The 25,825-nt window shown below is 39.5% G+C and overlaps 2 protein-coding genes across 2 annotated transcripts in view; both read right to left on the reverse strand.

Moving 5' to 3' along the window:
- The window catches only part of fam117bb (family with sequence similarity 117 member Bb), a 59,351-nt gene extending 55,437 nt beyond the window's left edge, over nt 1-3,914 (reverse strand). The window contains exon 1 of the mRNA XM_056251715.1: nt 2,995-3,914. Coding sequence (XP_056107690.1) covers nt 2,995-3,685 — 691 coding nt within the window. The 5' untranslated portion in view covers nt 3,686-3,914. The remainder of the gene's footprint in view (nt 1-2,994) is intronic.
- Nucleotides 3,915-6,051: 2,137 nt separating this feature from the next.
- The window catches only part of bmpr2b (bone morphogenetic protein receptor, type II b (serine/threonine kinase)), a 77,879-nt gene continuing 58,105 nt past the window's right edge, over nt 6,052-25,825 (reverse strand). Inside the window, exons 4-13 of the mRNA XM_056251714.1 lie at nt 22,429-22,539; nt 22,259-22,350; nt 21,878-22,108; nt 17,698-17,812; nt 14,099-14,259; nt 13,784-13,931; nt 12,897-13,033; nt 11,491-11,663; nt 9,387-10,708; nt 6,052-7,801 (exon numbers count right to left, since the gene is read on the reverse strand). Of these exons, the coding sequence (XP_056107689.1) occupies nt 7,509-7,801; nt 9,387-10,708; nt 11,491-11,663; nt 12,897-13,033; nt 13,784-13,931; nt 14,099-14,259; nt 17,698-17,812; nt 21,878-22,108; nt 22,259-22,350; nt 22,429-22,539 (2,783 nt within the window). The 3' untranslated portion in view covers nt 6,052-7,508. The remainder of the gene's footprint in view (nt 7,802-9,386; nt 10,709-11,490; nt 11,664-12,896; nt 13,034-13,783; nt 13,932-14,098; nt 14,260-17,697; nt 17,813-21,877; nt 22,109-22,258; nt 22,351-22,428; nt 22,540-25,825) is intronic.

Raw genomic sequence — 25,825 nt, forward strand, 5'->3', positions numbered from 1 at the left:
GAGATTCAAAGGGCCAAACCAGCAACTGGCCACCAAACATTTGCATTCTTACCAGTCAGCAACAGAGAAAAGCCTCTGGAGCAGAAGGCCACCTCAAACCACCGCGGCCCGACCGGCTCGCTCTCTCAACACGGCTCCTCACAAGCTATTTTATGAATGAGACATCTGAAATACTCTGCAGCATTCACCAAAGATTCCTACTAACTGATAGCCTGGCTAACGTCAGACCACGTCTCATTGAGACGTGGTCTGGGAACCACATGTTCATTTTCACGTATTTGAGGCGTGGTTTACGAATGCCCAGAGCCGTTTATTGGGTGCTACAAATGTCTATCAAATGCGCCTGTACGTAGCTTATAGCCAATCGTTTCAATTATACCAGATGACGTATGTAGAGCGATATATGATGCTTTTGCCAAAGCCCGTTGGTAGCAGGGCAAAAACATCCCTCTTGGTTATGAAATGGTTTAAAGGGATACTCTACTTTTTTTGGAAATAGGCTCATTTTACAACTCCCCCAGAGTTAAACTGTTTAGTTTTACCGTTTTTGAATCCATTCAGCCGATCTCCGGTTCTGGCGGTACCACTTTTAGCATAGCTTAGCATACATCATTGAAGTGGACAAGACCATTAGCATTTCTCAAAAAAAAATGACCAAAGTGTTTCGATATTTTTCCTATTTAAAACTTGACTCTTCTGTAGTTACATCGTGCACTAAGACCGACGGAAAATGTAAAGTTGCGATTTTCTAGGCTGATATGGCTAGGAACTATACTCTCATTCCTGCGTAGTAATCAAGAAACTTCACTGCCGTACCATGAGTGCAGCAGGCGCAGGCACTTAGTCCCGGTCACGCTGGAAGTTACCGAGCTGGGGACTATTTTCAGGCGCTGCGTCATATCATTACGCCTGCTGCACTCATGGTACGGCAGTAAAGTTTCTTGATTACTATGCAGGAATGAGAGTATAGTTCCTAGCCATATCAGCCTAGAAAATCGCAACTTTACATTTTCCGTCGGTCTTAGTGCACGATGTAACTACAGAAGAGTCAAGTTTTAAATAGGAAAAATATCGAAACACTTTGGTAATTTTTTTTTGAGAAATGCTAATGGTCTTGTCCACTTCAATGATGTATGCTAAGCTATGCTAAAAGTGGTACCGCCAGAACCGGAGATTGGCTGAATGGATTCAAAAACGGTAAAACTCAACAGTTTAACTCTGGGGGAGTTGTAAAATGAGCCTATTTCCAAAAAAAGTGGAGTATCCCTTTAACACCAAAAGCTGCTCTTTTTTTAAAAATAAACTTGCATTCTAAACTACTTAGAACAATATCTAAGACTGCATCGAAAGGTGACTTTGCGTCTGCTGCCATGTTTGATCCATGGGTATAAACAAACTGCTTCGGTGTGTCGCGTAGACGTCGTCATCGTCTTGCTGCTCCCTCCCCGTTCTGTGATTGGTCCCCTCGCTGAGGTGAAAATCTGGTCCATGGAATCCAGACTGCCTAGCAGCGTGAATAAAAACCTAGGCTAACTAACTGATATAATGCTATATCACTTAGAAGAATGCAAATAGTCTGATCCGTCATGAAGCTTCAAGTCTTGTATTAGGCTACATGCAGTCAAAAGTGTAGACACCCGGCCATACATTATTACTTCTTCCACAATTTTAGAATAGTAAAGTTATTAAAACTATGCAATCATGGAACACCAATATATGGGAAACAAATCACACCAAAACTCTTATATTTCAGCTTATTCAGAGGAGCCACTATTTACCTGGATTCTACCAGCTTCAAGAGGTGCATCCTGGGATGCTTTGTGAATGCTTGACACTTATTGGCTGCTTTGCCTTCATTATCAAGTCCAACTCATCCATTTAAAGGTGCATCACTGACACCATTAATATATTTTAAATAAGCTTTTAGTTCATCATAAAAAAAAAACAAATTTTGTTGACTAGGCTAAAATTGTATATAAAGTGTTAGTTAGTTAGTTAATACAAAGTCAAAGTGTTACATTTAGCCTACCATTTAGATGCCTTATGTTGTCATACACAACAATATGTACATGTAGCCTATATTATTATATATCGTGGGTCTCAAACAGGGGCCTTGGGGCCTTAATCTTCACAGGGTACCAAAGGATGAATTAAATTAAATTATTTATTTATTTTCTAAGTATTGGAATACAGATTTTTTTATTACATAAAATACAATTAAATAAATGATGAAAGATTAATTAAGTTTTGATTTAATTTTTATGTACTAAAAATAAATACAGATTATTTCTGTAAATACAAATTGTATTATGAAAGATGAGTTTAATTATTTTGTATTATTTATGTATTAAAAAATAGATTAATTTAATGAATTATGAATGATAAATTAAATTATGAATTTATTTAAGACGAAATCTAACTAAATTAAAATATTACACACACACACATACAGTGTATATATATATATATATATATATATTAGTGCAAGTATTAGTAATATTAGTGCAAGTATTAGTGTTGTCAAATCGATTAATGCATCTAACAAAATTGTGATACACACACATATATATATATATATATATATATATATATATACACACACACACTTTTATTATATAAACAAACTTATATTAATCGATTTGACAGCACTAAGTTGGAAAATAAGCAGGTTTGTCATCATTACAGGCACAGCAAAAATATAGGAATATTTAGCCTATGGGAACCCCTGTTCTATAGGATACGACATACTGAATGTTGAGTTTAACTGAATGCGTGAGTAATATCTTATCTAAAATGGCACATTATGACAGTGAATCACGTCAATCGCACTACTGTGAAACCGTTAAAACGTCTCCTGAAAGCAGATGTAAAACCAACAAATGAAATCACATGGACTATTTGTGTTTACAAGTTACCACAGTGATGTGAAATAAACATGGCCCATCAGCTCTGGCTTCATATAAAATCAATAGCTCTTCTGGATTGAAGATTTACCTGTGAAGACAGGTGAGCTGGGGCTGAGCCTCTCTGGAGACAGCCTGTCATGTTCAGGGGTCTGGAGGTGTTTGGCCCTGAGACCGCAGGACCACAACGACGAGGAGGAAGACGATAAATTAGAAGTAAGGGCTAAAGTGTCCCAGTTGCAGCTGATCTGCTGGGAGGGAGAGCAGCACGGGGGGCTCACGTGCACACCTGTGTAGGGTGATGACGAGGATGCCACAGGTACCTGCGCGTGGGACACTCTAGGGTTTGACGCGTGCACGGCGATAATGGGGCTAGTTCTTGATGATGATGATGATGATGATGAAGATGAAGATGATGAGGAGGAAGGAGCGGAGGAAACCGCTGTGGCCGCGATGAACTGTGAACACGTCGCAGAGGAAGTGGACGTGGCTGCAGAAACGTTTGAGGCACTGGAGGAAAGGGATCGCGTGGGGCTCCGGCTGTGGGATCCGCTGCTGTGGCATTTACCGTTAACGTTACCGGTGGAGAGGACTGTCCGTGTCTGTAGAGGGTGCTGTGTCTGCGTTTTCAGCTGGAAGGGAACCGTGGCTTTCATGGGCAGCAGGCGACCCAGTGAACTCACTCCAGCGGCGCTGATCCCCGGGGATCCGCTCGGGCTTCCCGCGGTCACTCCGCTGCAGTTAGACGTCGGAGATCCGTTTTTGCGAACTTTTTGAGACATTTTGTTCGCTGGGGAATCACACAAATCTCAACATGAACACTTGAAACGTACGTTTACGGCTTTCTGGGGTGGTTAATGGTCTTTGGTGCCCTTGTCACTCCATGTGATGTCTGCCTTCTGCTCCCTGACTGGCGAAGCTGCGCCGTTTCGCGAGCTCAAGTAAAACTGAGAGAGAATCAGAGCCACGCACCGTCAACTCGATCCAGCGCTCTGCCTCCTCGCCTATGATTGGCTGTTCGCTCTCCCCTCTCAACTTCCGATTGGCTAGAAAGTGGGTTCTCTAATTCCGTATAGTTCATTATAATAGTATTATGAGGAAAAGTTTGTACCATTTCGCAACAAAAAAAGAAAGAAAAAATAATTATGATTTATACTGGAGTTTTACAGGATTTCTTCACCTTATGTGTGACACCACAATTGATTGATCGTAAAAAATTATCCGTTATGTTACTTTGTTTGCATATTTTATTCAGGAATTAAACTTCAGCCTTCACTCACTGTTCTGAATCTGTTGTCGTTTTGTTTTTTAAAAGGCTGCATTTTCTTTCTTTCGGAGTAGTAAATCACATGTGCTTATTAAAAATTAATAATAATAGGCTACTGTGTTATGTACTTGTGTGTGTTTATACATCATCTAAAATAGCCTACTACACACGATCATTGCATGCGTGCACACAGCAAAGTAAAACTTTAATCACTGTTATCTGAATGGAAACTTGTGTGAGGAGGACATGCTTTTGGTCATGATTCTGTGGTTGCCTTTACCACCCTCGTGTGGCCACGTAATAAAATTAAAAACTTCAGTGTGGTTTTTAAATGATCCTAGAAATTTTACATTTTCTACCAGGTAAGTGGAAACAAATAACAAGTAAACGTCATGTACAGGTTTTCATTAATATAATCTTTAATCAACTGAGTAACGCAGGGTTGTACAGCAAGCTTTATTTTCTAAATGGCATTTTAAAACATCTTCTGAATAGACTAAAAGCACGAGTTATCGTTTGTTCTTTTTCTCAAAGTGCTTACTTTACAAGCTGTAATAGAAAACATGTCGGTGGCTTTTTTTTAAACATCCGTCTATGCAGGGGCCAAATGAAAACTTTAGCTTCAATATGAACTCAAAAGTTAAAAAAACAAAACAGCAGCTTGTCAACAGACCCTTCATTCATTCACTCATACACACACCCAATATACAGTTGATACTCCAAGTTTGTTTTATGGGGACACATTGTTAACCATTTTCATGTTGGTTTTGCGAGTTTAATGAGATCCAATCGCTGTAGGATTCAGTAACTGATTCATTTCAACTTTAAAGAGTTCGACTTTGTTTGGTTAAAACCATCCTGCAACCTGACTGAATTAAAAAAGTCTTAACTTCTCAAGGCCTGCTTCCAATATAAACAAGGCATGTAGGGTTTATGCATGTTTTGTAGAGTATTGTCTGTAAATGATTCGGTATTCATCAGCATGCTGTAAAACTGGACAATGGCTCTGGTGTAAACATCTTGCATTATTAACAAGTAGCAGATGGACAGTCCTCCAGAACAAACACTTCAAATGACTCAGCTCAGCACGACTCCATGTTTTAGCCACAATACTTTGGTCTAATGTCCTAAACGTTTGTTCATTTTATTCAAATTAGCATTGGAGGTTTGTTATGACGTTTATTATGCAAGTCATCCTCATTTCAGCTCATGATCTTCTGTTTGACTCCAGCATTCACACTGACGTATCTAACTGAGAACAGTCTGACTTTACTGTGTTTATCTTCAGATAAATCTCACAGTGATTTAGCGTTGTTCTTGGTCCCAAAGCAACAGATGAAGAGTCTATATATGTGCATACAAATGCACTGTGTATTTACACTACAGAGGTTAGACTATATTACAAACATATACAAAAGTCAGACTGAAGCACTGTTGTTAGAATTGAAACTCCACTATATAGCCTTATTTACAGACAGAAAAAGCCAGTGGAGGGGAAACAAATCTGATGACTTTTTGAAAATTCCCCACTCTGAAGTGGTCAAAGTCCAAACATAATGCGGGCTTGTGCCAAATCATGGTTAATCCTCACATTCATTATAGAAAATGCATACAGCACGGTAAGCGCTCTCTGATTAAACGCATACTATCTTCATTTCTTGGGAAGCAGGACCTTGCTATTTGAGTTTCGTCATCACTATGCAATTATTTAAATGGCTCGTGTCCATAGATTTTCGAAAAAAGACAAAAATATGAGGCCCATGTCATGGCTGTTAACTCTCAAAGTGTAGATGATTTCAAAATTAGGATGCGACACCGTTCTGAACGTGTCAATCCCTACCCGATTGAACACGATTGACTTGAAAAATAAGGGTAGAAGGGTAAAAGAAACTACATGTTTCCAATGTATTTGATTGAAAGTATCATTCAAATAAGATAATTTTACATGATTATAAACAACTTACTGATTAAACTTCATGAGAACAATGAACCAAGAGCGTGGCTACTACATAAATTAAACACTTAAAAAAAAAAGGATAAAATCATGATTTCTTATTGTACACTATAATGTCACTTGAGCTTATCTTTAACAGAAGCTAAAACCGAACTAAAGTAGCTAGCTGTGAGCTTCAGTCTGTACATGCTGTATATATTTTGTTCATGGCGTATGTATGTGTGTGTTCGCTTTCTGAAGCACACAGAGCCACGTCCACTGTCCTGGCAGCAATGGGAAGTGGAAAGTCTCATTTGACTGATGCCTTGTTAGCAGTGATTTGAGGAGCTCCGCTAAGCAGAAATAGACCCATACATACACATTTACATACACTCTCACAGAGGTAAAACTGCACCGAGCGTGTGCAGAGAGGGACTTGATTATTCAGTGTTTTCAGAGAGTATGACTTCCAGCAGAAAGTCCAGGTTGATGCCTGACTTGTAGTGTAACAGACAAAAAAACAACTACTGTCCTCCTTGAAGCTTGTGAGAAGTCATCCATTATGAACTTCCAGTACTTGAAGCAAACACCCCAATATTTTCAGTTTACTTCCCTTTTCAAGAATGATGGGATTGGTGAAAAGGTGTGGGATTGTCATTTGTGCGATGTTTCGATGTTTCTCAAACGCAGTCGTGGTGGCCGAATGAACACAGGATTGCCACTGCTAAGTGCAGCGCTTCGAAACACTAAACTAAAGACAAGAATGCGGCAAAACACATAGCAAAATTAAATTGTCTTATGGAGCACCTCAAAGCTAAAGTCTATTGCACATTTCAAAATATGATACAAAACTGAGTACATAGATACGTACAACAAATACAAAACATATGGATGTACTATGGGTTAAACGTTTTTAAAGATGCAGTCAACCCTGTCTTAAAGACCACTGCCTTTTTTTAAATGGACATGATTTTAGTTTCGTCCAATCTACCATGATTGTTAAATCAACAAATTGTCGTTTGCGTTTTTTTCAGTTTTAAGACCAGTCTGGTCGGAGGATCCGTGATTAAGATTACTTACAAAAAAGTGCAACAAATGAAAGAACAACTGTAAAAACAAATCATACTTGATTGAAAATGAAACGACAAAAACAAATGGAAGCATTTTATGCCAATGTTGCTGCATAGCTGGGTTCGGTTTAAAGCGATTTCTTCAAAACAAGTTGGAGAAGTTCGACAACGTTAAGTGCTTGCCAAATTACGTCCCGTCAAGAGTCTGCTTTCCAAAAATTGTTCTTTTCGTCATCAGCTGGATCAGGTCTTGGAGCACAATAGCATACACAAACCCCTCCTGTGTTCAAAGTCTGACCTGGGCTCGTCCTCAGAGGAAAAGCGGAGGTGCGAGTTCACAGGCAGGTCATTTCTGGCGGGTCGGAGGTTAGAGCGGCAGTCGCGGTTCCGCTGCTGACCAGGAACACAGCGATGCTGGATTTTGATTGGCCAGAACTTGGGTGGCCGCCTCCAGACACTGCCATCCCCGTCTGCTGGCTGTGCCCGTTGTTGTTGACCTCTCCATCCAGCGTTTCTGTAGAGACGACCCAAGTGGAAGGACGCCACCTTTTCAAAGAATAAGGTGTCTTCACACGCTTCTTTATCTTCTCGGCCGATCCAGCTTTTCCCTCTTGTGACACGACCTCATCTAAAAGAGAAAAGAGTAGGATTTAAACAAACATCCTTGATTGCAGTCCTACACGACAATAAAAAACAGTTGTGTGTTTTGCAATCTGCCGACTGGGAATACTAGCAGAACTGCTCCAAACATCCCGCCCAGTGAAGCACCAGAGAGTAGTATTTCAGCACACTCAAATTTGTGGTTGACCTTTCCCACACTAACTCTCTCAGTGTGCGCTCGAGTCTGAATCATCGGGTTCGAGCGGTTCACGTCTCTGTTCGAGTCCGCATGAGGAATGTAAACACGTGAGCAGCATGACTCCTTGTTTTTTTTCGTCTTCCTGTTTAGCGTCTGATCCAGGGGTTTCAGTTAACAGTGATAGACACGTCATCACATTCACATCTGTCTGTTAGCATCGCTCTCTATCGCCGCTGCCAACTGAGGCCGAACGTTTTCTGGATTCTTATCAATCCAGTGGAATTTCCTTCCTTCTCCACATCTAAACACTCCATCACAAAGAGCAGGAGAGCGGGGCAGAGAGCACGATTAGCCACTCATCCCGTTTTCTATGAAACGTTTGGCTTATGAGGAGATGTGCTCTTAATTATCAGGGCAAAGCAGGATATAGTGACCTCAGATGGGAAAACAGCCTGGCGTCTTCTTTTGGGTGGTTATTGTTTTTAGTCAGGCTGACACGCACACTGAAACAGTGTTTTGAGTCTGTCTCCAAACTCATAACAACACTGGTCAACTGATACAAACATACCAATGGTGATTTATGTAAGACTGCACTGGAAATACAGCTTTCCCCAATATAACAGTTTTTATTCCTTGATAAGATAAGGTAAATTTGCTTTAATCTACATGAACTACAGGATTACGTGAATGCATAGAGCGCCACTGAAGTGGGAACATATACTACCTTTCCAAAGTTTGGGGTCAGTAAGATTGTTTTTCTTTTTGAAAGACATCACAAGGGCACTATTAGGAAACGTATGCCCTTTTTAATGCGCTAAGCAAAACAATGTAGGCCTACTGGAAAAAAGTGAATGCAGTTTTTAAAATTAAGGAGAAAAAACTGCTAAATTAATGCCTGTAAATGATGTACACTACTGTTTAAAAGATTAGGGTCAGTAAATATATTTCAATAAAGGCTGTTCTTTTATACTTTATATTCAATTGTTTTCAACATTGCCAATAATAAGAAATGTTTCTTGAGCAGCAAATCAGCATATCAGAATAATTATTTCTGAAGGATCATGTGACACTGAAGACTGGAGTAATTATGCTGAAAATTCAGCTTCACCATTACAGGAATAAATTCCATTTGAAAATATATTCAATCGGAAATTGTAATAATGTTTCACAATATTAATAATTTTACTGTATTTTTGCTCAAATAAATGCAGCCTTGGTGAATAGGAGACTCCAAAAACAACAAAAAAAATGTTCAGGATTTTTTTATGAATAGAAAGTTTAAACGAACAGCATTTATTTGAAATAGAACACTTTTGTAACATTATAAATGTCTCGACTGTCACTTCTGATCAATTTATATATATATATATAAATGATCCTTTAAAATGCTGTCTAGGTATAAAACAGGTCTTACCTAAGGAAGATGAATCCTGGGAAGTGGCTGACAGGTCCAGTGAGTTTGGCCGCTCAGGTCTCCTGGGTTTAGGCTGCCTCAGTGGAACCCCATCAGCCCTTCCGTCTAGTGCCCCAAGAGAGCAGGTTAAAGTCTCCATCTGGGCATCTGCAGGAGCTAACGTACGAACCGTGGCAGAGGCATGAGTCGTGTGGATGTTGCTGTTGTTGTTATTTGAGTTGGTGCGGCTGGAATGATCGCGCGCGGACGGCTGCTCTCTCCTCAGCAGTGGCTCGTGTTCGTCGGGGCTGGAGTTGATGTTGATGTTGAGACGGCTGTCTTCTCCACTCAGCTGGCTCTGGAGCAGAGGGGCAACCCCCTCACCCTGTGGCCCGGCTGGGTTTGTGTTTCCAAACGCATCAGAGGAACCGGCGCCGTTGCACCCACCATATCCGTTAACAGCAACCACTCCGACGCCACTACGGACACTGGGACCATTGTTAGTGACGGTGACCAAGTGTGGCTCGACGGCCACTACAGCGTTCATCTTGGCTACGCCCGTCTCCACCTGCTTCAGGTTGGACTTGTGCTTGCCGAACTTCAAGCGTGACGAAGAGGACTCCCTGCTAGGATTTTTGGTGTTGAGGGGTAGGCTGGTGGGCCGCTTGGGGAGATTCTGCTGTTTGGGGAGTGGGAACATGGCTGCAGGAGCGTCAGCCATTCCACTGCTGCCCACGCCGAAATCAGCCTGACCACTGGCCGCGGACCCTCCGGTCACTTCCACGGCGAGTTTGATCAGTGGGTACAAGAGGCTGGAGCTGCCCGAGCTGAGCGGGTCGGGAGCGCTGAACTGCTTCTGCGAATGCTCCATCAGGTTCTCATCAGAGCTTTCTTTCAGGTTCTTGTCCACCTCTTTGGGGTCCAGTTTGGTAGTCTCCAAGTCTTCCTCTGTGAGCTGCAGGCACACTGGTACAATTCCTCCAGCTCCTGCTTCCTCCGAGTGGCCTGATTCAGAGATGGTGGTCATAATGGTGGTTGGCGTGAAGCCCGTCGTAGTGGTCGTGGTGGACAGGCTCGTGCCGCTGGTCTCCGGGCTGGGCAGCCGAGCTTGTGCCTGAGCCTGCTGTCTCTCATAGTTGATGGAGTTTCTGTTCTTCTCTCCTGTCGCTGTCACGCCACTGCTAATGCCGCTCACGGCCATGCCCCCCACAGAGGAAGTGCCAGACGTGGAGACGTCACCTGGGAGGTTCTTCACCATGCCCTCATGATCCTCGATGTAAGAGGATGAAGAGTAATCTGGATAAGAGCCCACTTTGGGAGCCCTGCGACTGTGGGTGAGATTCCTACAAAAACAAAGAGAGAACCAATCAAAAAGGAGAACAGATGGTTAATTTACTTAAAGGTGCTGCAAGTACGGGATAACATGCAGGTCATTATTGCAAAATAAAACCCAACAGAGTTATACGAACCCTGTGGAAAATGACCCTGAAAAGTAAAAAAAAATAAAAAAAAATGACTGACAATATATTATCCCACTTATTACAGATGTATAATACATATTTGTATATATTATATATTTTGATACATATTTGTATATCTTACATTATACCTTACACAGTACAAATGTAAAATTACATTACTAATATTTACTTCTTTGTTTTCAAACGTTAAACCTTCGAGTTTTTATTTTGGTGGGAAAACCGTAGGAAGTCCTTAAAGCTTCTTTTTTGTTAACAACAGCCGGCTTATAAGCGCTTCTCATCACAAGTTTGGGAAAATGGTTGGTGCATGTTGCGTTCCCAAATGCACATTATAAGCAACCCAAGCTCAAAGCACATCCATAAATGAGTTTATGTGGAGTAGCATTACAACAAACTGAGCCTCTCTGAGACACTGAAAACACCAGATCATGAGCTGCTCGTAGGTTGAGTTTGAACTAAGCCATTTTGCACTTTTGGTTTTATTTAGATTAATCATGCAGCCCTACCTTACAAATAGATTAGCTTAAAGATTCTGATACAAAAAAATATATGACATTTCAGGACACCTAATTCAGTGAAATATGTTATGTGTGTAATAAACACAAGGCAGTCTCATTGTGAGACTGTGCAAGGTGTGGTCAGACCTCTCGTTCTGCAGTGCTGTGCTCATGGGATTGATGGTGGGGCTGACAGGTTTGTTCCTTTCCCAGATCAGGAGCAGTTCTGCCATACGCTCCTCTGCACACTGGGCTGTCAGGCGAGCCTCTGCGTCCTGATCCCAGCAATCCTCCATAGTCTCCTTTAGAGAGCGCACAGCCTGGGAAACAAGAGAGTCAATGAGTGGATGACTTACTGGCAGTATGCTAGTTCTGTGCCTTTGCTATATTGTTTGCTTACTGGCCCAAGTCTGTTTATTCTGGTCACTAGTTACGGCCTTTAATGTAAGTCTATGGGCAGAAATGGTTTTCGAGGGATGAAATCATTCAGCAAAACAGTGCTTCTCAGATGACGCGTTTTGACTGTGCAGAGTCTTCCGCGCAGTCAAATGCACACAAGCTGGATAAGCTACAACAGGACAGGTAAACATGTCAGCAGAGTGGATTCATTTACCGTGACCAAAAATTATGCTAGTGTCATTCAAATATAAAATTTGTTCAGCTGAAATATTGAGAGGCAGCTTGTTGCCATAGAACTTTACGACAACTGGTTTAATTTACCTAACTTTATGTTCAGTTTCAGTGTTTAAGTAAGCATTTCAGTGCATCATTCATTTAAAAGGAAGCATAAGAAAAGTTTGTTGTCACAGCAGTAGTTTATAGATCATTTCAGATTCTGTTGTAAACATGCTGCTGAAAAGATCAGCATTTGTTGCGTTGTGTACTAATGTTGTCTTTGTTGCTGATGTGCTGGTGTCTCTAACAGGATAGATCATTAGTTTAAGCCTTAGTTCACCCAAAAATTTAAATACTGTAGGCTACCATTTTCCCAACCTCAAGTTGATTTTCTTTCTTCTGCTGAACACATATTTCGATGAATATGGGTAACGTAGTATGGAAAAAAAATACTATGGACATCAATAGGTTCAATCAACTGTTTGGTTACCGATATTCTTCAAAATATCTTATTTTGTGTTCAGCAGAAGAAAGAAATTCATATACTGTAGATTTGGAACAACTTGAGGGTGAGTAAATTATGACAGAATTTTTTATTCTTGGGTGAACTATCCCTGTAACCAGTAAACTTCCTTGGATGACCAGCTTCACCAAAAAGACTAATTCAGCCAATGACTGTTAACCAGCCAAACTGTAATGGTGAACAGCATGGTCAGCCAGCAAGACCAGCAATAATTGGCTCGGACTTCATGGTCTTTTCATGGTGCTCCACGCTTTTCCACTTTCATTTGATTTGAATAACTTTCAACAAGACAGAATTTAGGAACTGAGGCAACTGAAGTGAATATAGGGCTGGGAAAGATCTTCAGCTGAAGTTGCTGCAATAATCTGACCACTTCCTGTGACAAGAACAGAATGAGATTGTCTCAGTGGCTCACCAGGCTGTTCTCCTTCCAGGCTTCTGGGAACTTCGGCCTCTGTTTCTCTCTGGACACCAGCACCTGCATGTCCTCAAAGGAGGGGTGGTTCCCCGCCTCGGCCTGGAAGGCCATCTGGTATTCTGGCACTGCCTCCCCTTCAAAACAACAACAAACAAATAAAAGGAAAGTCAGTCAGTCAAGAGACCTCCACATTGCTTAAACTCACTAGAATTACTGAAAAATACTCTTATATGATGTGGCACACTCATAATCCATTAACATAACGAGGAGGATATACAACAGAGGCTTTGTTACGGTGGTGTGGTGTTTAACCTTTAAGGCTCAAAACGAGTGAAGAGAGTCAACATGATGTCCTCCAACCGGTTGATTACTATAGTCAATATTTTCTATAGTGAGTGAACTAAGAAACAACTTCTCTGCGAGGATTTTAGCATGCTGTTACACTCTCTTGAGGAAGTTACATCTAAATTCACCCCAAACCCTAAAGTACCGCCGCTACAATCTTCAAAGCACTGCTGTTGAAGCAAATTCTCTTTCAATAAAAAACATAGACAATTATAGTCGGACTTCCTGCTGTGAGCATTATCCATAATCCAGAACTCTTTTTTTGAGGACTGCAATCATTTTGTGCTACAAAGGTTATATATTACGATAGCAATAATAGGATGGAGGCACTTCATGTTGGGTGGTTCTTTGCCTCCTTGTCGTGCATTACAATCAATTAATGCTCACTAAGCTGTGGATTATCCTTCTTATAACATGGAGATATGATAAGACACTGAAACTATCTTAAGTTACATGCTACAGTTGGTTCTGCTTAGCCAGCAGTATACAGTAGTGTATCTATATGCTTGCTGTTGTACGTGCACAGTTGCAGTCCTCACCTGGAAAAAGATCAGTGCACCTCATGAAGGTCTCCCAGTAGATGAGGCCGATGGCATACATGTCCACCTGTTTCAAAGCCGACTCGCAGTCCCTGAGGTTCACCGCTCCCTCCAGCACTTCCGGCGCCATGTAGCGGATGGTGCCAACCTAGACAGCAGAACAGAGCAGGTGTGAGGGGAAAGGTGTGCTGTCATGTTGGGTCTGGATCAGCAGTTCTGGACACCTCATTCTCAGGTGAATACCAACATGGCCTAAATTTCAGCAGCTTTAGGTTTGTTATAATGTTCCAGTTAAGTGAGTGCTTATGTGCTGACCTCACTGATGGCGGCGTTTTCCTCTTCACCAGGCCGTACGAGGCGATTCCCTGTCAGTTTCATGGACAGACCAAAATCGCTAATCACACTCGTGCCATCATTCTTCACCAGAACATTACGGCTGTTTAGATCCCGGTGTGACACGGCAGGTTTATATACATCTGTGAAGAAATTGTGGTTTCACACAGTTGTTTCATAGAATCATCAAGGCTGTCGCACCTCTAATGATGTGAAAGTAAAACAATAATCTGAAGTATCAGATTTATTTAAAAAATTAATATTTTTATTCAGCAAGGATGCATTCAATTCATCAAAAATGACAGTAAATACTTTTAAATTGTTAGGAAAGATTTCAATTGTAAATAAATGTTTTCTTTTGAAATTTCTGTTCATCAAATAAACCTGAAAAAAATCATGCAAGCAGCGCAAATATTCTCTATAATATATATCTAATAATATGTGTTTCTTGAGCATCAATTCAGCATATTAGAATGATTTCTAAAGGATCATGTGACACTGAAAATTCAGCTTTGCCATCACAGGAATAAATTACATTTTAAAATATATTCAAATACAAAATAAACAGTTATTTTAAACTGTAATTATGAAGCCTTGGTAAGACTTGTTTAAAAAGAAAATCTTACCAACTCTAAACTTTTGAACGGTAGTGTATGTACACACTATTGGACATTTTTAGACAAATTAAATAAATCAGTGTTTTAAGAGAGTCCACAGGGTCAAAAGGAACCCATATATTGTTTTTGTGGAGTCTTTACAAACCACTTGAACCAGCAGAACCAGCAGAGGGCGCTGTCAGAAGCACATGATGTGAGTAATAGTTTCAGAATGAATGCCCTCTCTCCCAGTCATCCCCCCATCCTCCACATGCTGGCTGTCTGGCTCTAAAGTTCAGCCAGTAATGAGGGCAGTGGCAGAGCAATCTGAACCGCGGCTGTACCGAGATCAGCTCGTAATGACGGCAGGCGCAGGAAGCTGGTGGACGGCTGCTCTGAGATCAGTTCGTAATGAGGGCAGGACCAGAGACAGAGTGGGAAATTAACTTGAGATCTGATGAGCTGCAGATTGTCTGTAGATCTCTGGCGACGCTCCAGCACCCAGAGAAACATGAGGAGCGTGACGCACAAACTAGCCAAGTGTTATCTCTTTTGCACCGCGTTCTGGCCCTTTAAGGCAAGACGCTACAGTCAAAACCAATTTTTTTTAAAGCAAACAACTGTCTTAATGTACTGGCCAAAGTATTGTGATATCTATTAGTAGAACATGTGCTGTCTTACCTCAAGGATCATTGGAAGAGCCAAAGACTCAATTAGAATTGATTGCCTAATTAAAAACCCTGAGCCTCTTTCATTTCAGACAATGTTTTAGGTAACTGGCATATATCAAACTGTCCATCCGCATAAAATATTTCTTCCAGCTGTGAAACTCCAGTGTGTACGCGCGTGCTCAGCATTATGAACTACACGCTGTCATTCTGTTGAAGAGTCATAAAAAATGAATAGTCTGAGATTCATGTTACAGAAAACATTCTGTCTGACCCAGATGTGCAGATTAGAGAAGGCAGCCTCCATTTGACATAGTCCACTGGCCCGCCGATGGTCTTTGGGTGGATTCTCCAAGCTTTTTTTAACCCATGTGGTTAGACACACATTCCTGCTGGGCTACGGCATTAAAGGGGTTCTTCGCTGCTAGCAAACTGGGCTTTCAATAAAACTTGGCTGCATGTGCAACAGAATCTTTTTTTTTTAAATCTGTGCTACCTGACTAGAGAAAACAAAGATCATTTTTCCCCTTTTGCCAAATAGGTAGGAAAACCCATAATGCACTGGGCATGTTGCCATCCAAGACCACTTCTGCCACTCTAGTATGGATACACTTACCAGAGACAACAGAGTCTTGCTTTAGTAGGAAATACGTCTTAGCAAATTTTTAGTTATAATGGTGTCTACTTTATAACTTACTTTTCACGAAAGTCCTGGATCTGTCAAAAGTCCGCTGGATGACACGTTTTACGTCATCCGACAGACTATTGCTGACAAATAAATATGAACTTCTCTGTCCAGGTAACAAACATTGTTCATTTACATATACAACCGACATTGTAACAATACAAAGTGGGTTGAAAATCGGCAAAATAACACTTTAAGTGTTGTGTCTACAGAACTCAAGAACCATTTATTAACGAAAGCAGCACATACAGAAAACGAGGACAACAGAACATTCACCTTGACCAAGACTGTATTCAACCTCAATTTTTCTTCTACATGACTCTATTAAAATGCTTGTCATATATTATATGAACACATCTGCGCCTCCAGGTCATGTTATGATTTATATCTCCCACAAGACTTCTGCTAAATGATATGCCAATCAAATTCATGGTAAAGTCTGTTAACACTCAAACTGAAAGAGAACTACTTTCTTATTTGAAGATTTTAACAGAATTTTAAATAGCGATGAATGTATGATCTTCTTCAAAGTCTCCTAGTGGTCAGAAGACACGTTCATATGTTCGTATTGCAAGCTGGTACAAAATGGAAAAGGGGTCACATTATGATTTATTTCTCCCATGAGACTAAATTATATGCCCATCACACCTGTGGTGAATGAGACATCAATTCTTAGCCTAAACCCACCTTTTTATTATTATATTAAAACGTTTTAAAAAGTATCTTATACTCACCCAGGCTGCATTTATTTAATAATAAAAAAAAAAACATTAAAACAGTAATTTTGTGAAATAATACAATTTAAAATACCTTGTTTTCTAATGAAATGTATTTATTCCTGTTACTCCAGTATTGAGTGTCACATGATCCTTCAGAAACCATTCTAATATGCTGATTTGATTATCAAGAAACATTTCTTATTATAATCAATGTTGAAAACAGTTGTGCTGTTTAATATTTTTGGAAAACGTGATACATTTTTTTTTCTGGATTCTTTGAATAGTTGTAAAGAACAACATTTATTATAAATATACATTTTTGTAATATTATAAATGTATTTACTTTCGATCAATATAATTTGTCCTTGCTGAACTTAAGTATTCATTTCTTAAAAAAAAAAAAAATTCAGATACTTCCACACTAGCGTATGAAGATGTGAAATCAATCGGGGTCAGATGGTTGTTATACTCTCACATCATTAGAGGTGTGAACCGTGAAACATTTCTTTAAATTTACTCCATTTCATTGGAATCTTTGATAAAAAAAATGTTCAAAAGAACAGCATTTATTTGAAACGGGTCTCTTATGTAGCATCATAAATGTCTTTAGTCACGTTTGATCAATTTAATGCATCCTTGCTGAATGAAATTATTCAAATCTTACTGACCCCAACCTTGAACAGTAGTGCATTTTGTTTTACTCATTTATGATTCCCCCCCCCCACCCCCCCTCCCTCCCACCCAAAAAATCTAATGCATTCCCGTCCTTCATCTTTAAACACAGATATCAAATGGTTTTTAGCACTAAGGCTTTATTCCTTCAAACGGGCAGCAAAATACTGTATACTGCAAGCAAGGTGGTGGAAAATGAAAAAGTAGTTGAGTTAAGGATGTGTGTAGAGGTGAGCCTCACCTCCTCTCAGGAGCTCAGTGTGCAGGTAGGCCAGTCCTCTCGTGAGCGAATGTGACAGACGACAGCAGCTCACCCAGTCCAACGTGTGCAGACTCAGGTACCGACACAGAGAGCCCTGCAAAAACAGTCACAATACAGTTAAACTAGCACGCACACACACACACACAACCTGTAAATCCTGAAACACGCCACTAAAGGGGTTGTAAAAGAACATGGGAGTGATGATGGTTATAGCAGGAACTCTTTGCTTGCAGAAAATAAGAACTGCGCTTTTAACACTGCTCTACAACAATGTTGCTTCTTTTCCACAGAACTCAGCATTGCTTTTACACTAGCATTTCAAATCTCTGTAGAGCAGATATGAAGCTTATAAAGCTCTTGAATAATGAATCGGAGCTTCAACAAAGTTGTAATGTAAAGCCGCCTGCAACTAATCACTGCCTCAGGGGTATTTAGGCAACGCAATTAAAACTAGTCAACAAACATAACAGAGAATTTTTTCCAAACTAAACTATTAAATAAGACTGTAGATTAGATTTGATTAGTTAAACAGGAAGCATTTGAACATGCAGTACACACGAGCTGCTGTAGAGAGGCAGATGTAATTATGTGGGTTGTAGAAATATCCATAACTGTCAAACTAAGAACAAATTCATGGTGGGGCAAATATTGTGGCATTCTGCATATAACATTAAATTGTTAGGTCACTTTGCGCAATAACCAATAACATTAGTCTGGAATACAGCATGTATAAAGAATATGCCATGCAGTTGCCCTACACAAAACAAATATTTACATGTAAATTGTATTTTTACAAAATTAAACAAAAAAATACGATATTATGATATAGTTACAAAATACAGTCAACAATTGTATTTATTGTTAGCATATAAGGTAACATAATATGGTTAAAACATAACTAAAATCAACAACAAATGTTTTAAAAAAGATTGACATTTAAGGTAATATTAAAACGTGGCTACAATATAACTAAAATATTTTATTTTTGTCGGCACGGATAGCCTCGTAGGCAGCGCACGACATATAGCGCGAGTCTGAGTCCTGGCTCGCGGACCTTTCCCGATCCCGTCCCCCTCTCTCTATACCACTTCGCTTCCTGTCTGCTTGCTGTCCTATAAAAATAAAAGGCCCCAAAAAAATTGGAAAAAAAATTAACCTAAACCTAAAATAAACATCACATAATTTAAAATGTACAAAATGATTAACATATAATGTAATGTTACAATATAAGTTATATTGTAAGCATATTATTATATTACCTTAAACGTTGATATATATACACTTGTTGTTCATTTTAATTGTATTGCATTTAGTTGTATCGCAAACTGCTTCTGTGTTAAACTGAGCTGAATGCTACCGATAACAGTACACAGATCAAGAGATTTTCGACCCATCATCTAGGATGGAGGGGTACAAGAGAAAACAAACAGACTGCAGGGCGCTCTGGGTAGAGGAATGATTATCTACCTGTAAGTGTACATCAGAGCCATAAAAGCCAATCACTTTCCCTTAAGCCCTGCCTGAGTCTTCTTGTTACCATAGCGACAGGGGAAATGATGTTATCCCCGGACACTGGCCTCCCTGGCGTTCCTTCTTTCTAGCCATGTGTGACAGACAGAACATTGACTGATACAGACACAGGCCTTGTTCCAAAACCTAGTGAGCTGCTTTTCTGTCTACTCCCTAAATGTAATGTCTTCTAAGGCAGCATCCTAACGGACAGGGAACCCCATTAGTGATGATTCAGAGTGCTTTTCAGGCATATGTGCCACACAAAACTGCAAAAATGTGAAACTGATAGAAGTCTTATAATTGATTTCATTGAAGATCTTAGTATATTGCTAAGAAAAAGGCAGGACTCCATGATCCTCTTCTAAATGTGTCTATTCATACTTTTCAACGATGAATAATTTAAACTGACATTTCTCTCAGCTGAAGGATTTTTTTTTCACAGAGTCTCTTACAATGCATTCTGGGCTGCCTAGGAATTTAGAATTTGGACAACACAAGTTCTTTTGTAATATCCGTTTAGCTAAACTAAATAAAGCCCGTTTTTAATAATATCCTGCAGGAAGTGACATCATTTTTGGTAGGAAAACAAGAGCACAAACATTAGCAATGGGTTGGATTAATTCTGTGAATTATAAGTTGGTTTGTCTCACTCTAAAACTTTGTTGACAAAAGTTGACAGAACTTGACAACCTCATGCAACTCTCAATCACTCACTAAACAGTGGCTAACTTTAGCTTTTTATTTCCATCCAGTTAATTTGCGACAATGTATAAAATCATGTTTTAATAAAAAATATCGAGTGTGAAACAACAAAGATAGAGTAATTTGTTTTACAGTTGCAGAGTTCAAAAGGTACAGCATATTAGGATTAACCCAAAGAGTTTTTAGGGTGTGTTTACACTTCGGTACTTCGGTTCGCTTGGTTCCTTTGGTCCGGAGGACCGTGTTGCGTTCATATTTCATTCGAATGGCACAAGAGTTGGTTTGGAAGCGGACTGAGACCCATCTTTTCAGCGGTCCGCTTGTTTGGCAGCGTTCACACTTATTCAAATGAACCGCACTAACAGAGCAATCGCACCATGGTTCATTTTAATCTAACCAAACATGCCAAGTGTGAGAACACAACCTTAGTTTCAGCCTAAAGGGAACCTTCTCGTGTCTAAATATGAAGTGAACATTCCCCTACAAGGGTTTTTCCTGTACTTGGGCTCTAGGCTATAGTATGAGTTCATTACCGGTATATAATTCATACATTAGAAGTGAAACAGGACAAGAGCAAACACAGCACTGTCTCAAAGAGTGCTGTCTGTCTGCAGCCAGACACAATAAAGGTGTGTCTCATTCCTCACTGCCATTCAAAAGGCCCAGGTGGGTAGAAGAGGCGTACTCACAGACAAACTTGCGAGTTATAACATGTCAAACAGGAATGTACAGGAAAAAACCTTGCACAAAATCTGGGGATTTATTGTGCGAGTTCTGAAAGCTGAGGGGGGAATGACTAAGAATGAATTGAGCCTGTTGATAGTGCTGTTTATTGGCATGTGCTGTCTTGCATTGTTTTAGCACCTGATTAAAGGAATTCTGGCAATTCCTTTAATTGCCAGAATCTGACGTACTTTACTGGGAATGTAAAGCATCACTTCACCAGTGCAATCCAGACACCTATATTGACTATTAAAGCTGCAGTCCGTAGCTTTTTTTGGGTTAAAAATGATCCAAAATACATATTTGAGAAAATACATAACCAGTCAGTCGGCGTTCCCACTACTTACTAGGTTGTGCCTAGTAATGTTTATGAATGACATTCACTGATGATACTCCATCTTATAGACACTGAATCAGTTTTATTGCCACTGAAAACAAACATTTTGGAGGGAAAAGACTAAATATAAAAGAAATCAGTACATAAAAGTGCTTTTTGCCTGTTTATCTGCAGCACAAGCACCGGTCTATCTGGGTTGTTGTATTGCAAATCACTTTTGCTGCTGTTTTGGGATACGGGTAAGTTTAGGGACAGGTTTGGTGGTATGGATAGGTTTAAGGGTGGGTTAAGGGAAGGGTCAACAGTGTAATTATAGATGTAATAACAAAATAATTACAGCTGAAATTGCATGCAAGTATTTTTTAATTAGAAGTACAATGTAAAAATATGTATGAAATATGAAATGATTAATTTAAATGTTAGTACATAGTTATTAAAGAGAATTAATATAAAGTGGAACCAATAAAACAGATAAATTTGTGCTGAAATACTGCACACAAAAGTGGCCCAACTGTTTAGTTTAGGAAAGAAAACACCTTTATCTGACGGTAAAGTCATAGAGAGAGAGAAAGACAAACAAACAGGCACAGGGACGGCTAAAACACAAAGCCGACATCCAAGTCACCCTTCTCATGCCGCCTGCTGGAAATCCATCTGAATCATGGATAAAAATATCTAGCCAGATAGCGGCAGGACATTCGATTCCACTCCCGACTTTGACAGAAATAGTCAGGAGAGACCAATGAAACAAGGAGATGAGGAATAAAGGACAAATGAAGGTAAAATGTGGAAAACTACACCAAGCAGGGCAGCCAGGCACCAGAGCCGTGTCACAAACAACTTTAAGGATGAGAGAATGAGGGCTTGAACTAGATCAATACTCACATGAGGGTAGTACTCCATGACCAGCAGGTACTCCATCCGGCCATCTGCCGTGAGACGCTCATCGCCAACGATAAAACGAGCAATGTTCTCATGCTCCAGAAGAGGGATTCGGTAGATGGAGCGCTCATTCACAAAGTTTTGCCGGTTGGCATAGGTAAAAACTTTTACAGCAACTGGGCGTTCATCAAGCGATCCTTTGTAGACAGAGCCATAGCGCCCTCGACCAATCAACTGCAAGAAAAAAATTATTCAGGTGTGAATTGTAGCAGATGTTACATGATAAACAAATACAGATGGTTCAGGCTCATTAGAATACAATTCAAAATCAAAATATGATAATTTCTGCACATGTTTGATGGCAGCTTGAAGAGCTAAACTCACTTCGAGAAGTTTTAAACTGTCTAAATCCAGAGACGGTTCTGATGGTGCGGCCTCTATCATGTCCATATTGTGCAGGCCCTGTTTACACTCGCCTGTAACAAACACAGTAACATTATTATGTGACCTTAATTTGCAAACAGCCAATCATAACACCGAGTACTGAATCTCACCCATCATCATGCGATAGCCGAAGAACAGCGCCACAATCAGGACTGCTACTATGGAGACAGACGCGAGGGCGATGAAGATGGCCTCATCTCTGTGTAAAGGCTGTTGATCTTCTGGAGGAGGAGAGAAGAGACCAGAAGAAAGAGAGGCACGTTAGACCTTCAAATATAATTTGCATTTACTGTCAATTTAACCCAGGAAATTATTTTGTAAAAACGAACCAAAATTATTTACTGTGCAGTAATGCACTTATAATTGAAGTCAATGGGGCAAGACATTCCAGAGGTTTTATAAGCAGAAATGTTTCATACTCATATTTTTGCCAAAGTGTTTCAATTAATTCTTTGAAGCAAAAATGTGTTTTTTGAACTTTAAATAATTTTGCACTGACAAGGAGCAACTTTATTAGACACTAGTGTTCACATACAGTAACACACGCTATTGTTCAATGGTTTGGGGTTGGTAAGGTTTTAAATGCTTTGAAAAAAAGTCTCTCCTTCTCACCAAGATTGCATTTATTTGATCAAAACTACAGTGAAAACTGTAATACTGTGAAAAAATTATTACAATTTAAAATATCAATTTTCTATTTTAATTTTAAAATGTAATTTATTCCTGTGATGTAAAGCTGAATTTTCAGCATCTTTACTTTACATCCTTCAGAATTCATTCTAATATGTTGATTTACTGCTCAAGAAACATTTCTTCATGTTCGATATTTATGTGGAAACTGTGTGATACATATTTTTTTAAGGAATCTTTGATGAATACCATTTCTTTGAATGGAATCACTTTTAATCTATTTAATGTGCCCTTGTTGAAAAAAGTTTTATCTAAAAGTAATTATTATTATTAATAATAATACATTTTTTTAAAATCATACTGAACCCAAACATTTGAATGGTAGTGTATACTTTGGTCAAGTGACTATACTTTCTAGTGTGTTTATGTATGTTTATCCCAGTCATAAAACTCATATTTAACATGCATTGAATCCAAAACATTCCTTTAATCCTTCCGGTCCAGGAACAATGTGCATGAAGATCGATTTGAAGAATGCAATTTGGTAAATCCTGAACACACACACATCTGTCCACCAGTTTTGTTAAACACTAAAAGTCCACCCACCAAGACGAAATTCTACAAACTTCTGTTTAAACCACAAAAATAAAAAAGAAATGTGAAGTCTGAAAATGTTCTGGTCTGTCATGTACATGAGCCATACAGACTCCTGCCGCCCAAAATCCAATTAAACCCAGCACTAGTTTTCTTTAGCTTTAGATTCTTTTCACTTTCTCCATTTTCTCACTCGGCTTCAGACACAGACATGTCCTTGCATACAAGAGTGAGAGCTTCGAGGCAAGAAAGCCTCTCTCACACTCAAAAGAGCTAAAGAGAGAGAAAGATGAGTGGGAATGATAAAACCACAGCTATGGACTTCAGTTTCAAGCCGAGAGAAAGAGAACACACACTTAAAATGGCAGGACGGTCTCTTTAAAACAAACACGGCCACACAAATGCTGACGATTAAATGGAACTTCAGATTGTATTGAGCTTAAAATGTTGCGCCTGCATACATATTTTAATAAATTTGACGCATGCAGAATACAGCAGGAAATGTGGAATTTAGCTGTGTTTATCTTCAACGCAATGAATGGCGGATGTATGGAACAAGAAAAAACAAATACAATATGCATGCAAATCCACACTTCTGCCCATATTTTTGGAGCTGGACCCTCCCAGGTCCACTGCACCAGCTAGAACAGCATGGCTCAGAATGGTTTGGGTTTCTCAGGACAGATCAATAAATATGAGATTTAAACCACAGCATTGCGTCAGTCTGCATGCTGGTGTTGGCTTCTGGAAAGTGATCTCTCACACACACTCATATATAGCCACACTCGTGTAACGCTCAGAGGATAAAACGCAGGCATTTATAGGTATGGACATAAAAAAACGCTCTCTCATTCTCATGCATACATAGACACTGTTTACATGTCTTGGAGCCGTCGGCATTTAGCTCGGAGGCAGAATGTCTGAGTGTCCCTCCCTCTTCCAGACTATACCAACAATCCTGTTGTACTTCCTGTATGTCTCCCTCCAGCCCTCCGTCTATTATGAGAGCTCTCCTTCCTTTCTCACGTCTCCATATTTTCATATACCACCGGCCAAAATTGTAAGCTAAATAAGATTACTTGATGTTTTTGAAAGACGTTTTTTATGCTCACCAAGACTGCATGTATTTGATCACAAATAAAATTCTTCTTTTGTCATGTTATGTGCTACAACAGAAGACATGGTGTGATCCATTAAAAGACTTTGTTTCTCTCTGTAGCTTCGTGTTTGTCCTCACTTCACACACGGATCTGTTCTTCTGTCCTTCACATTCTTAGAGACGATCATCAGGACAGATGCAGTTTCCCTGGGTAACCAGAACTCTTCTGTGATTTCACCGACTCCTACTCCTGATGCCTGGCAACAGTATGCAGTCACAACCTTCCTGCAATAAAGTCTGACTTGCCTAAATTTTTGCCTTTCCTCACTTTCTCTTTTCTATTTGTGTGAGCGCTGTATGAGATTAAAGAGACGGCACTTAAGATATGCTTTTAAAGTTATAGGTTAAAAGCACACACAGAGGAAAAACACTAAACCATATGAAATTAAAATGTTGTGGTTTTTAGTCCACACTGTAAAAAAAAATATTTTCATGATGTCTGTCAAATTAACTTAGATCATTTATGTGGTTCAAATAACATCATATTTTGAGTTTTCTGATTAAAAATGAAAATCTCCTCATTGTATTAACTCAATCTTTCAATTTCAATTAACTTAAAATTTTAAGGCAACCGGGTTAGTTACTTTAAAAAAAAAAGTTAAACCAATGTTAAATTTGAAACCATTTATGTTAATATATTCCTTAACATTGACAAAAATACTGATGACTCATCCTGCACTATACAGTTTTCTGTCCAATCAAATGCTCTCTAGAGTGAGAATGTCCCTCCCCCCATGGCTGTGATGTAACTTGAGACTTTTTTTTAACAAGCTCTATTGTCTCAACTTTCTGTTTTAATAGGAAAAAAATTAACACAATTGTCATGGAGATTTGAAAGGGATTCATCATTTACTCATGTCATTATGTCATATGTGTATTTTGAAAACAATATTTTGATGAACTGTTTTTGATCATGTCTCTTAAGAAGACTGGGATTAAACCGCTCGCTTCATATAGATTACTTTTTCTATATTTTTATGAACGTTTTAAAGCATCAAAGTTTTGGTTACGTGAACTTTCAATTTATGCACACAAATTAGAGATTATGAAAGAATATTAAAAGTGTCTTTATTTGCATTTCGAAGATGAACGAAAGTCATACAGGTTTGGTGAGGGTGAGTAAA

Source organism: Rhinichthys klamathensis, unplaced genomic scaffold (assembly GCF_029890125.1).
Source record: "Rhinichthys klamathensis goyatoka isolate OS25496 unplaced genomic scaffold, OSU_Roscu_1.1 h1tg000088l_1, whole genome shotgun sequence".
In the NCBI taxonomy this organism is placed as follows: Eukaryota; Metazoa; Chordata; class Actinopteri; order Cypriniformes; family Leuciscidae; genus Rhinichthys; species Rhinichthys klamathensis.